Source organism: Tachypleus tridentatus, chromosome 5 (genome assembly GCF_004210375.1).
Source record: "Tachypleus tridentatus isolate NWPU-2018 chromosome 5, ASM421037v1, whole genome shotgun sequence".
In the NCBI taxonomy this organism is placed as follows: Eukaryota; Metazoa; Arthropoda; class Merostomata; order Xiphosura; family Limulidae; genus Tachypleus; species Tachypleus tridentatus.
Window position 1 is genome coordinate 54,845,412 of NC_134829.1, and position 16,662 is coordinate 54,862,073.

Genomic DNA, 16,662 nt, shown 5'->3' on the forward strand with positions numbered 1-16,662 from the left:
AGATAGATCATTGTCAAACTGAAACACGTCATCTACTTCATGAAACAGATATATCATTGTCAAACTGAAACACGTCATCTACTTCATCAAACAGATATATCATTGTCAAACTGAAACACATCATCTACTTCATGAAACAGATAGATCATTGTCAAACTGAAACACGTCATCTACTTCTTTAAACAGATATATCATTGTCAAACTGAAACACGTCATCTACTTCATGAAACAGATATATCATTGTCAAACTGAAACACGTCATCTACTTCATGAAACAGATAGATCATTGTCAAACAGAAACACGTCATCTACTTCATGAAACAGATATATCATTGTCAAACTGAAACACGTCATCTACTTCATGAAACAGATATATCATTGTCAAACTGAAACACGTCATCTACTTCATGAAACAGATATATCATTGTCAAACTGAAACACGTCATCTACTTCATCAAACAGATGGATAAGTGTCAAACTGAAACACGTCATCTACTTCATCAAACAGATGGATCATTGTCAAACTGAAACACGTCATCTACTTCATGAAACAGATAGATCATTGTCCAACTGAAACACGTCATCTACTTCATGAAACAGATAGTTCATTGTCAAAGTGAAACGTTATCTACTTGATCATACAGATAGTTCATTATCAAAGTGAAACATTATCTACTTGATCATACAGATAGTTCATTATCAATGTGAAACATTATCTACTTGATCATACAGATAGTTCATTGTCAAAGTGAAACATTATCTATTTGATCATACAGATAGTTCACTGTCAAAGTGAAACATTATCTACTTGATCATACAGATAGTTCATTGTCAAAGTGAAACATTATCTACTTGATCATACAGATAGTTCATTGTCAAAGTGAAACATTATCTACTTGATCAAACAGATAGTTCATTGTCAAAGTGAAACATTATCTATTTGATCATACAGATAGTTCATTGTCAAAGTGAAACATTATCTACTTGATCAAACAGATGGATCATTATCAAAGGGAAACATTATCTACTTAATTAAGCAGATAGATCATTGTCAAAGTGAAACATTATCTACTTGATCATACAGATAGTTCATTATCAAAGTGAAACATTATCTACTTGATCATACAGATAGTTCATTGTCAAAGTGAAACATTATCTACTTGATTATACAGATAGTTCATTGTCAAAGTGAAATATTATCTACTTGATCATACAGATAGTTCACTGTCAAAGTGAAACATTATCTACTTGATCATACAGATAGTTCATTGTCAAAGTGAAACATTATCTACTTGATCATACAGATAGTTCATTGTCAAAGTGAAACATTATCTACTTGATCATACTGATAGTTCATTGTTAAAGTGAAACATTATCTACTTGATCATACAGATAGTTCATTGTCAAAGTGAAACATTATCTACTTGATCATACTGATAGTTCATTGTCAAAGTGAAACATTATCTACTTGATCATACAGATAGTTCACTGTCAAAGTGAAACATTATCTACTTGATCATACAGATAGTTCATTGTCAAAGTGAAACATTATCTACTTGATCAAACAGATGGATCATTGTCAAAGTGAAACATTATCTACTTGATCATACAGATGGATCATTATCAAAGTGAAACATTATCTACTTGATCATACAGATAGTTCATTGTCCAAGTGAAACATTATCTACTTGATCAAACAGATGGATTATTGTCAAAGTGAAACATTATCTACTTGATCATACAGATAGATCATTGTCAAAGTGAAACATTATCTACTTGATCATACAGATAGTTCATTGTCAAAGTGAAACATTATCTACTTGATCATACAGATAGTTCACTGTCAAAGTGAAACATTATCTACTTGATCATACAGATAATTCATTGTCAAAGTGAAACATTATCTACTTGATCAAACAGATGGATCATTGTCAAAGTGAAACACGTCATCTACTTCATCAAATAGATAGATCACTGTTAAACTGAAACATGTCATCTATTCAAAACAAACCAATCATCAGTTTTAAAATTATTTATTTGTTTTGTTTTTGAATTTCGGGCAAAGCGACACGAGGGCTATATGCAATATCCGTATAAGACAAGAGAAAAGACAGCTAGTCATCACCACCCACCGCCAACTCTTTTACTAACGAATAGTGGAATTGACCGTCCAATAATAGCGCCCCACGGCTGAAATGTCGAGCAAGTTTGGTGCGACGGAGATTCGAACCCGTAACCCTCGGATTACGAGTCAGAATATTTATTACAACTTGTCGTAAGTGTACCCGTTATAATGATAATCCAGCCACTAAATTGAAGTTGATTTTGTGTGTGTTTGTTGTTAGGTGCAAAGATACAGAATGAGCTATTTGGAATTCACTCTCTACGAACATCTAAAGGGTATTTGTAATTATTTTTTGATAAATTGATAAATGATCTTAAATCTCACGTGTTTGTTCAGATGTATATATCAAATGATTAAGTGACACATAAAATAAAGACACAGACAAACTGATACGGTGATGACAAAACGTTTGTAAAAAAATACCCAGAAAAAAAACAAACAACAACACGTAAAACATCGAAAATCGAGGTGAAAACATACCAAACTCGGCTGTGGTCAGCACGCAACTGACGAAGAGATGACGCAGAACGTATTGTTTAAGTACACAGCGATCACAATCTGAGCTCGAAAGCAAGATTTATTTTACATTTCTGTCTTTAAATTTATTTGAGGACCAACAACAATGACAGGTATTCGTGTTAACATTACTAACTAAGCGGTTTGTATTTGACAGTAGAAAAAGACACTGTGGTTCACAAGGTTGTAGGAAACATATAAAACAACACTTTAGAACAAACCCCCCAAAGGCAGATTTCTCTAAACATACAAACCATTGCTTACACTAAGCAAAACGAAATCTTCCTTTCGAATTTCTTAGTGTCAGGGTAATTTTCTAAAAGTTGGCATGTTCAATATTGCTACAACAAAGTGTCACTCTCTCTTTATAGTCTTGCGCTAATCGACAGGCACTGTAAAATAGATCGAATAATAAAATATTTTAAACTATCGCGTTGTCTAAGCTTGCGGTACTGTTTTGTTTACCGAGCTAATAATATTACTTATATGTGGCTTAGTCGGGTGGTTGGAGAGCATGACACGCCATATACGGGTAGAGGGTTGGAATACCCCTTAGCGTACATTCTCGTCTTTAGCTGAGAGGACGTTATGATGTACAGTAAATTCCACCATTCGTCAGTAAAAGAATAGCCCAAATGTTGGCGATGGGCGTTGTTAACTAGGCGCCTTGTTTCTTGTTTATCACCGCTACATTATTAGTTTCTTGTGAAATTCACAACAAACTAGATTTTTGTTATGAGCTTAGGGTAACGTACACTTTTCTAAACTTGGAAATTTCTGTTTTACGATTTCGTAGCAATATTTTGTTTCAAACATATTTGATGGATTATTAGTAAACTTGTTACTACTGGTGACTTTCAGTGAAATCCCTACAAATCCAGACAGGAATAGTTAACTAAGTATTACACTATCTGACGTTTGTGTCAAATGTTGAGAGGACATAACTGATAATATAACTGATATACCAGGGTTGACTCAAGGGGGCTTCGAGTTCGAGAAACCTTTTTTGAAATTGTCAGCTGCTGTTAATATTAGTTTTATTAATGCTTTAGAATGCTTTAAATGACTATATACAGATAGAATTAATGTGCCTAGCTCTAATATACATATTCACATGTCCTAGAAATCAAAACTCCTTACAAAGTACATCACTCAAGATAGCAGTGATGGAAAACATCGGCACAGATTATACGTTAGTTCTGTTGTAAAAAAAACAAACCAAACTCCATGATGTCGTAAGAAAATCACTCAAGTTAAAACTCACTGATTCTTCCTTGAGGGACTGGAAATTAACAGTCTTATAAACTGGTTCCAGTTCGGTCTCAAAAACTGATAGCTGAGATCATTAGAAACTATTAAACATTAGGGCTTGTGACGCCGCTGTTCGCCAAACTGAAAGTCAGGCAGGTAGCTGGGATCATTAGAAACTATTAAACATTAGGGCTTGTGACGCCGCTGTTCATCCCTTCTGTAAAACATCAGTGATTTCTGGTAATTTATGACCAATTTATATTTGTTAACTACATTTATTTAAAAAAACTGGCACACATAAAATGGATTGCTTGTTAAATTTCGCAAAAAGCAACACGAGAGCTATCTGCGTTGACTGTCCCTAATTTAACAGTTTAAGATTAGAGGGAAGGCAGCTCGTCATCACCACCCACCGCCAATTCTTGGGCTACTCTTTTACCAACGAACAGTAGGATTGATGTATCTTTATAACGCCCAAACGGTTGAAAAGGCGAGCATGTTTGGTGGGACAGGGATTCGAACCCGTGATCCTTGGATTGCGAGTCAAGAGCCCTAACCACGGAATTACTAGCGAAATCTTCATTTCTTACAGCTACTGCAGACTGCTGTATCTCGCATGTGTACAGTCTATGATCTGACGTTTCAGTTCTTGTGTTATCCTCAAGTCGTTACTTCTTTAAGATACACCGACAGTAAGAAGAGTACTTCACCTTTCTCTTCAAGCCATTCATTTTATGGTTAATTCTTTACTTGGTAAAAGAGTAGCCCAAGAGTTGGCGGTGGGTGATAATGACTAGTTGCCTTCCCTCTAGTCTTATACTGTTAAATTAGGGACGGATACAGTAGATAGCCCTCGTGCAGTTATGCGCAAAATTAATAACAAACACCTAGGAGAATCAGTAATAACTGGGCCAATGGTACTGTAGGGGTTTTGAAGAATCGCTGCCTGTCAATGGATTATACATGGGTATTGTGTATACGGACTAAATGTGAAACAATGTTCCAAATCTCGCCGCTTGTCAGGGTTGCAAGAAATACAGTTTACTTAGCATTCCAAGTTAAACTGTTAATAAACAACACAAAATATTATTGCTAAAGTTATTTGCTTCAGTTAAAGTGTTTGCTGGCGACATTCTGGCCATTTGCGGCTTAATGTCCAGAAAAGCATGCTTAACTCAGAGAACTCAACAGTGAACGCAGCCAAACTCGCAAGTAAGCGCAACGTCGCCCGTGAGATTCATCCACAGGAAATGTTTCTCGTGATTACGAAATAATGTAAGGCACTGAACAAATATGTCGTCTGGTTAGCGAGAAGCACTCGAAATACTTTCAAGTTGTACTTATTTTGGCTGTGTGTACAGTGTGAGTTAGCCTTATTACAATTAATAAAACTTGGTGCTAAACCTAATGACGTCTAGGTGCGACTTTCTTTGTAAAAGGTCAGAGGTCAAATTCCATCGACATTTAAAAAACTCAGAATTTCAATAATCGCTTTCGCAATCATTCATAGCTTTTCTATAAGTTTATTCCACGTTTTGTTTATAGTTCAATAGTTCTTGTTACAAATGTAAGGCATTAACATGTGCACAGTTTTTACTACATTTCTGGGCAAATGTTCTTCAATTCGAATAATGCTTTCTAAACGAATTAGCAAATAACCGTATAATGTTATTCTTGGACAAACACACACCGCGACTGACTGTTTGCTGCGTCCACCGTGGAGAATAGAACCTCGGATTTCAGCGTTGTAAGTTCATAGACTTACCGCTGACCCACAGAAGGACGTCTACGACTGATCATTCCTTATATTCTTACGTTTAAATATCAACAAACTGTAGTCATACGTGGAAAATACATATAGGAAAAATGATCGCATTATTTTGAATAACAAGTAACCTACGAGCGTTAATATGTCACTCAAGTCACACATCGAAGCATAAGCTTGGGTTTGTTTTGAATTTCGTGCAAAGCTACTCGAGGGCTATCTGCGCTAGCTGTTCTTAATTTAGCAGTGTAAGACTAGAGAGAAGGCAGCTAGTTATCACCACCACCGCCAACTCTTTGGCTACTCTTTTACCAACGAATAGTGGGACTAACCACACATTATAACGCCTCCACGGCTGATAGGGCGAATATTTTTGTTGTGACAGGGATTTAAACCCGCGACCCTCGGATTACGAGCACCTGGCCCGAAACGCAAGGAATGGTTGAACTTACCTTGAGATAAGTATCGGATCTGTTTGACAGCTGTGTTCATTTTGATGTCCAATCCTTCAGCCAGTGCAACAGGAACACAAGAGTAGCCATTCCGTACTGCGAATAAATCAAACATAACGTAATTATTTGAAGAGCAGTTCGGAGAAGATTTTGACCAATTAATAACTTAAAATAGGTACATCATGCAACCTTAATATTCGTTTAGTAAAAAAAAAAAAAAAAGAGAAAAATTAGAACCAATAACAGCTCAGGAACAGAATAAAAATAGAAATACATTTATTTATTTACTCAAGCAAACAAGCACAACGATAAGTCACAACTTTTGTTTCATAGTGTACCTGTGATACATTACGGTCACAACTTTAGTTTCATAGTGTACTTGTGATACCTACGGTCACAACTTTTGTTTCATAGTGTACTTGTGATACCTTACGGTCACAACTTTTGTTTCATAGTGTACTTGTGATACCTTACGGTCACAACTTTTGTTTCATAGTGTACTTGTGATACCTTACGGTCACAACTTTTGTTTCATAGTGTACTTGTGATACCTTACGGTCACAACTTTTGTTTCATAGTGTACTTGTGATACCTTACGGTCACAACTTTTGTTTCATAGTGTACTTGTGATACCTTACGGTCACAACTTTTGTTTCATAGTGTACTTGTGATACCTTACGGTCATAACTTTAGTTTCATAGATAACCTGTGACACTTTACGGTCACAACTTTTGTTTCATAGTGTACCTGTGACTTTTGAAATCATCGGTTAGTCTATTAAGAACGTAAAGCTAGCCATAGTGTACAGTGTAGCTACAAGTTATGCATATATGACAAATGGAACATGTTGAGTGTATCGGGAGAGGTTATTAATATTATTAATCTTTCAACGTGTGTCTACAGAGCGGCGAAAGTCGTCGACACGGTCGGGTGTTTTTTCAATGACGTTTTTATTTCGAAAACAAAAATCCTCCACGAAAAGAAAAATAACAAACAATTACGGAATATAGGCTTAACGTACAATATGATATGATTTTTTTCCTTTGAAACCGCGCAACGCGCAACACATTTACAATCCAAAATCTGTTGAAAGAGCATGTTAACTATCACAAGTCCATGTAAGTCGATAACAGACAGTTATCATATCGACTTCTAAAAAAGAACCAAACGAGGCTGATGTTAGCGACACCTATGTTAAGCCACTAGTGTCATACACTTTAGGTGGGAGTTAGTATGATTTTATTTAACTTCACGACAACCGAACTCTTACAGTGTTGTTCCCTTATTTAAGAATAAAATAATATGTAACCGAGCTTTCGTAAAAACTGTACCAAATGTACTGACAAATATTTTTTTCTTTACTTTCACCCACGTGTTCTTATAACACACAGATAGTTTTTTAATTCACATACCAAACTGTTTTTTAAGCTATTTGTTTCACCAATCTTGTTAACCCTTATTATTAACCTATGTCACACATAATCAACAATTTCTAGTCAGATGCCTCGTGCACAGCGTGTAAAAGGTCGATACTACAGTCCGACTGGAAGGGGGGGGGGTTACATTCATCTTAACTACACAACGTTTTCTCATCATAAGCAGTCAACCTCTGAACAAACCCAACTTACCGAACCACGTGAATACAAGTAGCAAAAACAGAACAATCCGAGGAAAAGTATTCGGGATGTTTTACTTGTATTATCACGGGGGGGTTGTAGTCAGTTCACAAGATGAGCGGTTATAACAGATGGTTTTAATTACCTGAGTGTGCTGAAACGTAACATTTTCTATAATCGACGAGCCATGGGGAGCCTACTTTAAGTCTCTCTATGGATCTGTTTATAAATCTTACAAGAAAAAAAAAAAAAAAAAACGGGTGGAGGGGAAGACAGCAGTACCAACAATGTGTAATATTCCAATATGGTACAATCTAGGACAAGACAGTTTCAGGAATTCATTTTTATCTTCTATATGAGGTGTGTGATACGGTTGGGTGTATGAATACGAAAAAAGAATATTAGTGCAAGTACTGTGTCTCGTAATGATCTCAATAATCTAGCAGATAGAAGGTGCAAAATTTGAACTTTCACCCATACTCGTGACGAGTACAACGAAATTAGGTTGTTAACAGATATACTCGGATGAGTATAACATATTTAAAAACAGTTTTGCTGTAAAATTCATTATACATATAAATGGTGTCTGTACCATTTTACGTTGTTATAGAGCCATAGTCCAGAACATGATATTGGAACTACGTGTCAAGTAAGAACACTGCTGCGCGTACCGATAAGAGAAGACGAAATACGTTGCGTTTATGCAAAGTCTAATGTACGAAATGCAAATAACACGTACGTTAGTAAGTTACATTCCGCAACAAATCATACAGTCAAAACAATTTAAGTTGACACAGTCGTGATAAATCTGATCAGCACATAAACCGGTTCGTGGCCACCATGTGGCGCTTCTGAAACGTTTCCAATAAACTGCGCATAATTCCGTCATTGTGACATCTTCTTTTACAGTTCTCGAAAATTACGTTACACATATGCTCATAACGTAGAATTATGCGGACAGCTACGTCTCTTCCAATCGCGGGCGTTGTTGTTCCAACATAATATACTAATTTTTACAGAGAAAGCTTAACATTAGCAGTGCAAGTAAATAAACCACTGGTGCTTCCGCATATCAAACAAACCGGTGTCTGTACACTGGTTCCCATGGTTACTTTTCACGTTAACCCCACGCTCGTAAAACCTCATGGGTAGTCATCCCTCTTTCATTAACACTATCGTAAGAAAGAACCCCAGGGGCAACCTCGAAGGCCGAGAAAGTAGTCTTGAAGCCACAGTCTGTTTGAAAAAGAATTTTCACAACTGTAGACAAATAAGGGCGAGAGACAAGAGTCTTCACATGCCAACCTTCCAAGTCACGCTGCACATATAGCCCTCACCAGTAACTGGGTCTTTGAGTGAACTCTACACAGACGGCTGTAACTACTCTTTTACCAAATAAAAGCGCTGAAACTCACGTTCTCCATGGCTGCTTCTCATTCGTATATACTAGACAAATTAATTTATCATTTTGGCACGTCATACACGATCAAACACCTAACATTAAACCGACAAAAACGACAATAATAAAGGCTTGAATAAAACTCGCTGAGATTTGTTTATATTAAAATATTCTGGTGTAAATCCTTTATAGGATAAAAGAAATATTCACATAAGAAAACAAATGTGCATCTTGCAATATTTAAACTACAGCCAAAACAGAGTTTCTATTTTTGTGAATGAAGTATTTTTAGCACGTTCAGAGTTAACCACGTTTAATAAATTTTTAACTGATACGATACACTATAAAATGAATTTTTAACAGCGGATTCGAGCTTACGTGAACTAGTAATAAATAAATGTACGTATCTGAAGAGTTTAATAAAACCTCATTTTAAAACTCGTGAAATCAGTTCGTTCTGAATATTTTCTTTTTCCGTTTCTTTGTTCGACTTCGTAGAATTGCACATTGGACGTTTCGAATCTTTAGGTGATAAGACTAGATAGAGGGGGAATTCAGTCAACAGCACTCGCCACTTTTATAACGCATTCACTCCTTCAATGTTTCTGTCATAACAGGAATCGAACCACGGAACTTAAGAGATAGTCGGGCAAATTAATCAATAAGGGACGTCCACCATAATTGTTCATTTGTTGTTTTCAACTGGTCGTCTTCCGATCTAACCGCACAGACATACTAGCAAAATCTGAAAGTAAACACGTGTGTGTGTGTCTGTATTATGCAGTAGGTGAGTTTTATAAAATTCACTTATTATAGACTTCTTTTCCGTTTAAAAAGGGGAAGGAGACAAGTGACAGTAATACCTTTCAAGTTTGAGAAACGTAACAACGACGTTTGTTGTTGTTTTTTGTACGTAACTGATTTTATTGTCGGCGGAAGAAACTACAACAGAAGAATGTTACAAGTTTTCAAAACTCGTCAGTCAACAGAAGCGACCAAAGGCAGAATACTCACCGACGACACGTTAAAGTGACGAGAGAATAGTTCCAAATAGTAAAATAGATTCGGAAAATTACAGGGATTTCTGGAGAGTTGCAATGGCAGTTTAAGCAGCGTTAAATATCATACATTAACCACGCGTCAAAAATAAAGATGGCACACACGTCAGCGTTTTATCTTCAAGTGAGGTAAAACAAAAACTACGTGAAAGCTCAGATGATAGAAAATCAAGCTATTACCTCAAGACTGTGCTGTTCTATAGATTCTACTATAACTGTCTGTTTAAACACCCAAAATAACCTTCTTGTCATAAGTGTCCTAAAACGAAGCAAGTTACACCCATCCTTAAAGTAATCTATCACTCAGGTAGGTGAACGTATAAGAAAACACCCTCTCCGTGATCGCTTCTTAACAGAATCCAAGAATTTAACAATGAGTTATAAAACTTACATCACTATTGATTTTTCTAGCAGGCTCACGCAACCCCCACCCCCCAAAAAAGTAATCTCCGAAAGTAAACTTTATATCAGAAACCACCAGACCAGAATACCTTGTCACTACCCTAACGAAATAACCGATACCTATGTTGCTATCTTGCAGTTTAACAGGTCGGCGGCTTAACTCCGCATCCTGTTGGGGGTCACGCGGTGCCCCCCACCCCCTCCCCCAGTAAGCCGTCATGAAAAATTCAGGATTAATTACCTTCTCATAAATCATCGCTACGGGAAAGTGACTCGTGTGGCCCTAGGGGTAACGCGGCGTTGAATAGAACAGAGTTACCTTTTTTATTACTGTCTGTCCTTCTAAACTGCTCAGTGTCCAGTAACGAATTTAAACATGAGTCCTCAGCCACAATGGTCACTCTTTAAATGCATCAACATGCACTATTGACAAAAGTGACATTTATTAATACTCCGTGATTATTGAGAGCGCCTAACTAATTGATTCTGTCAAAATTCGTACCTATAAACTTAACAATACCAACGTCCAGTTATCTGCTTGACCAGAATATTATTGAATATTTATCGACGCCCAGGTTGGCTACCGTTAAGCCAGTAACTTATGTATTTAATCTAGCATGACGGGTACCGACATAAAACTATCTACACAACAAACTAGCTAGCAACTTTCTTTGATCAGTCACTATCTACACAACATGCTAAGGTACCTTCGTTTGGTTAGTCTCCATTCAAACAACAAACCAGGTATTTTGATTAGTCTCTATACAAACAATATGCTTGGCACTTGACAGTATTTCTTGCTACTATTTAAATGTAATATTCAATACTCCAGGGCCTCTAATAACAGTTAATTGAAGCTATTTTAATTATTTTGCATTTAATATTATCATATCTCTACAATAAAGACTACTAATTTGCATTGTTAGCTTAATATGTGGATTTAGAACTCAGTTAAATTTTCTAACTAGGCCGAACCTCGTGTGATATTGTTGGGTTTACTGCCGAAAATGTTGCGAACAGGAAGGTCCCCAACTGATAAAACAATGTATTCCATTCTCTCTAATACGAACGTAAGAAGAGTATATTAAACTAGCTACAATCATTAGTGGAATGAATCTAGTTCTGATCTACGTAGGTAACTTGCTGTTATCAGAAATTAATGTTAATTAATACCAGCCAAACACAAATGTCGAAGTAAAAATATTGTTGTCATCAAAATTACTTGCACTAATTAACGCTGTGAATCCCCAAGTATGTTTGACAGAAAAAAAAAAAAGACTGATTTCACCCAATTATTTTGTGAATTTTTCACACGGAGCGTTGTGACAGGTAAAATCTTACTTAAAATTACTTAATATGACGCAGCATTATGAGGACGGACCCCTACTGACAGTGAACAGTATACAAATAAATAAAGTAATTGTAAGGCTAGCAAATATGTTATAAAATTCCAGATGGTTATGAAAACGGATCTTACCACTCAATAGTATAACATTTAGCTCTATTTAATAATAGACAACGTGAAACATATATACATATACCTACATAAATCATAGAAAAACATGTATATTCACACACAAGTTGTGTATGTATACTCGCACACAAATCATTTATGCATGTGTATATACACACCTAAGCTACAAAACATTTGGAGTCAAATTAGCTTCTCTATTGTTATAATACTTCTTTCAATACAGGATCTAGAATAATAAAAAAAGATATTCTAATTGCAGACACCGAAATCTACCAGTCCACTTGTCTTAGGCCTAATATTAGTTAAGCCTTTACAATGTACAGCCTATACTCGATAAAAGTAGTAAAAAATCGCTGTAATTTGTGAATGCGTTTTGTTACTTAAATTAAGGCTAAACTTGTACATTTATATTTTTCTAAGACGCAACGTTATACCTTTACAAAAACTTTGATAAGGTTTTACCATGTTGCTATACAAGATGTCTACTAAGAATAAATTAAAAAGTAGTCCGTGAGCGTCAAGGTAGTAAGGTGCACGCGCATTTATAAGGACAGAAAAACTGAGTATTATTACCACAGATTTCTAAACACAAAAACACACGCATAATTTTATATATTTATTTGCTGGGCACATAATACTAATAAGAGACGACACATTGATTATTCACTCACAACAGTAGATGTGGCAAACAAATATGGAAAGTCACATCTACTCGGTTTGGACAGACAAATCATCCACGTGGTTCCACAGGGGAAAACAAATCGTGTACGACAAAATGGATTCCCCCTTAAAAACACGCGATATCTGTGATGAATAATTCATTATTTTTAAACCAAAACAGCCTTAAGTGAAAACCTTAGATACAAATAGCAGTAAACAGACTATGTACTCTTAACAAGTGTAACAAAGGGTAATACACTCAAAAGTATTGAAAGAGGCCTCGAATTCCTGTTTAAATGGTTTTTCATAAGTACCAAACTTAGCCCTGGAGTATCTTGACTTCCAAACTGTTCTTAAAAGATTTGTACAGATGTGCATCACTTACTCTACTTTCAGATAATGACACGTAATAATACTGTCAGAATAACCAATACTTATGTTACATGTCCTGCAGTGCCCTTCAGTGTACTTCCACTGTCGTCGGTCGTGCCCTAATGACCATGATCCACACAATCACTCGAAGACAAGATTTCCGCTGTAACAAGTTTTTTTCGAAGAATGGCCAGCTCGTTAATAGACCAAGCACCCTAATAAAGTTTCCACAGTCTCTTCGCCTGAACATCGACTTCCAAGACAACAGAATAACGTCACAAAGCCCACATACTGTTAACGGTACCACGAGATATGCCATGTTTCATTGCAATGGTTTTTGGGTTGGATAGTTCTCTTTCGTTACCACAACCTTCACTTTGATATTGAAATGCCCATGGTCAGACTGAAGCACAGTGTCGAAACCAGCTAATATTCTAAACTCTCCAATGTACCTGTTCTCGTACTTCCAAAAAGACCCCTAAAGACTCTATTCTTTCAAATGTTGTGTTCTTCTCCTGAAAAGGATTCTCATGAAACTTCATCAGTAAAAGACCTAAGCGTGACAGTAATGTACACAGAATAGTTGCTTTTTCACTAAAATCCACACATACACACATGGGCTACTGGTGTTAAACAAATTAGCGGTGCTTATAACTCGCACCTGCGAAGCCACGCAAGAGTAGATTAATTCTTTGTAGTCTATTAAAAGTTAGAAGGCGACAAGCAACGCTATGTATATTAAGTTGTCAAAGTTCGTTTATGAGAATGAACCTGACAAAAAACTCAAAAGTATCATCACAAGGTTTAAGGGCAATAACTTGTAAAACCTGATTTTAACGATCTCCAGAAAATGCAAGTTTCTATTCAATTACAGACATAATCTCACTTTAACTTTTTAAAACTACAAATATTGAATGTATGACACGGCTTAGAAATACAAACTGGTGCCTAAGTTTAGATATATTATACTTACTCTTTAATGCTACTTTAATTAACAGTATTTGGATTAGAAGAATGTTTATTTCATTATTTTTAAATATACTGTTCTTACAGAGATTATTTCGAATTGTTAGCGTAATATATGATTCAGGTTTGTTTGTTTGTTTTGGAATTTCGCGCAAAGCTACACGAGGGCTATCTGCGCTAGCCGTCCCTAATTTAGCAGTGTAAGACTAGGGGGAAAGGTAGTTAGTCATCGCCCACCACCAACTCTTGGGCTACTTTTTTTACCAACGAATAGTGGGATTGACCGTGCGTTATAACGCCCCCACGGCTGAAAGAACGAGCATGTGCGACGGGAATTCGAACCCGCGACCCTCAGATTACAAGTCGAATGCTTTAACCCACTAGGCCATGAATTTAGGACTAAGCCTTATCTCTAAGACAGTGCTGCACAAAGTCCGGCCCGCGACGAATCGCCAAGTGGCCCGCAATGTCCAACGGGAAAGTCAAACACGGGGAGTTCGCGCCTGCGCGAAGATTAAGCGCTATAGAAGAATATTCATTAGATTAGATACTGGATGGTTCCATATTTGTGTCAAGCAATAAAAAAAATTAATAAGCAAATCTCGTTAATGCATTTAATCACTGGCACAATGATGTAATATTTCCGTAATTACGAAATCTCACGTGTTTCAATTGTTCTTCCAGATTTACTTACGAGCCCTATTTTGATATTATTTCGTAACAAAAATGACACCTAATCGTAAAAGAAAAGTTGACGACGAAAACCAACAGTTTCATGATGATTGGACTGCGCAATACTATTTTGTTAAACAACAGAAGAACGTGATTTGTCTGCTGTGTCATTCGACGGTAGCAGTGGCGAAGGTATCCAATATAAAGCGTCATTATGAGTCGAAGCATAAAGATTTTCACAACGTTGTCGGTGATGAACGAACAGGTCGAATTGAATCTCTGCGGCGGTCGCTGAATCACCAGCAGAACTTTTTCTCAAAGCAGTCAGCAGATTTAGGTGAAGCATGTGAGGTCAGTTGCGATATTTCGTTATGATAGCGAAATCTGGCCGACCGTTCACTGATGGTGATTTTGTCAAGCAATGTGTGAATACTGCATTGGAAAAGTTGTGTCCGGAAGCAGTTCACAAGCTACAGATGGTGGCTTTGAATCGTATGACAGTTCAACGAAAAATTTCACACCTCTCAGCAGACGTGAGAAGGCAGCTTACAAATAAAGCAGCCAACTTTGTCTACTGTTCTGTGCCAGCAGACGAGTCGACTGACATCAGTTCAACAGCACAGCTACTAGTTTTTGTTCGTGGTGTGTCGTCATCGATTGATATCACAGAGGAACTAATCGGCATGGGTTCCATGAAGGGTCAGACAACTGGATCTGGTCTATTTGAGGAGACAGTACGACTGTGTATAGTGTTTCATTGGATTTCACGAAACTGGTAAGTGTGACAACTGATGGAGCACCAGCCATGACTGGAGAAAGTAGCAGGCTGGTAGCACTGTTGATGAAGCATCGAGGAAAGCAGAACAGACAGTTGGTGAAGTTGCACTGTATTATTCACCAACAGAACCTGTGCAGTAAATAACTTGGTTTTCAGGCACTGATGGCATTAGTGACGAAAACCATTAATTTCATCAAATCACGAGAGCTCAATCACCGTCAGTTTCGATGTCTTCTTGAAGAAATTGATTCAGACTATGGTGACCTTGTGTATCACTGTGAAGTACGCTGGCTGAGTAGAGGGAAGATGCTCAGAAGAATCTGGGAGTTGATTGATGAGGTGATAGAATTCCTCAGAAGCAAGAACAAAGATACAGAAGTGATTTTCATGACTGATCCAGCATGGCAAGCTGATTTGACCTTTCTGGTCGACATGACACAACACTTGAATGATCTGAATTTGAAGTTGCAAGGCAAAAATCAGCTTGTCTGTCAGCTTGCAAATCACGGCTCAGCTTTCAGGACAAAGTTGCAATTGTTCCAGCAGCAAGCAGCATCAGGCAACTTCGTGCACTTTCCCACTTTTCAGTCACAGCTACAGAAAAATCAGGACATTGACACACTAGTTTACGTTGAGAAGCTAGATACCTTGATTAAATCCTTCAACTCACGGTTTCATGACTTTGACCAATGCAGATTGTTGATGAAACTTTTTGCTGATCCGTTCAGTGTGTCAGTGGATGATTTGTCAGCAGAATATCAGCTCGAACTCACTGATCTCCAGGCATCTGATGAACTGTGTGCTATTTACCGAGAAAACAGTTTGCTTGACTTCTACAAAACGTTACCTGATACATTTGCTAATCTGAAAGAGAATGCTCTGGTCCACACCAGCATGTTTAGCAGCACGTACTGCTGCGAACAGGCTTTCTCGCATATGAAACTAAACAAAAACAACACTCACAATCAGCTGACTGATGATCATCTGGAAGCAGCCTTGCGTCTTTCAACGTCAAACATCAAGCCGGACATTTCTAAGCTCGTAGATGACATACAGCACCATCCATCGCACTGACTTTGCGACTTTTGACGTATCATAACATTTCTTAGAATAATGTGCAAACGCTCTGATGTAATCGTTATTTGTGTGTTCTTAA

At 37.0% G+C, this 16,662-nt stretch overlaps 1 protein-coding gene across 2 annotated transcripts in view; it reads right to left on the minus strand.

Moving 5' to 3' along the window:
• LOC143251196 (lysine-specific histone demethylase 1A-like) overlaps nucleotides 1–16,662 on the minus strand; it is a 198,030-nt gene that overhangs the window by 16,778 nt on the left and 164,590 nt on the right. For both annotated transcript variants that reach the window (XM_076502615.1, XM_076502614.1), the window contains exon 13: nucleotides 6,110–6,205. In XM_076502615.1, the coding sequence (XP_076358730.1) occupies nucleotides 6,110–6,205 (96 nt within the window). The remainder of the gene's footprint in view (nucleotides 1–6,109; nucleotides 6,206–16,662) is intronic.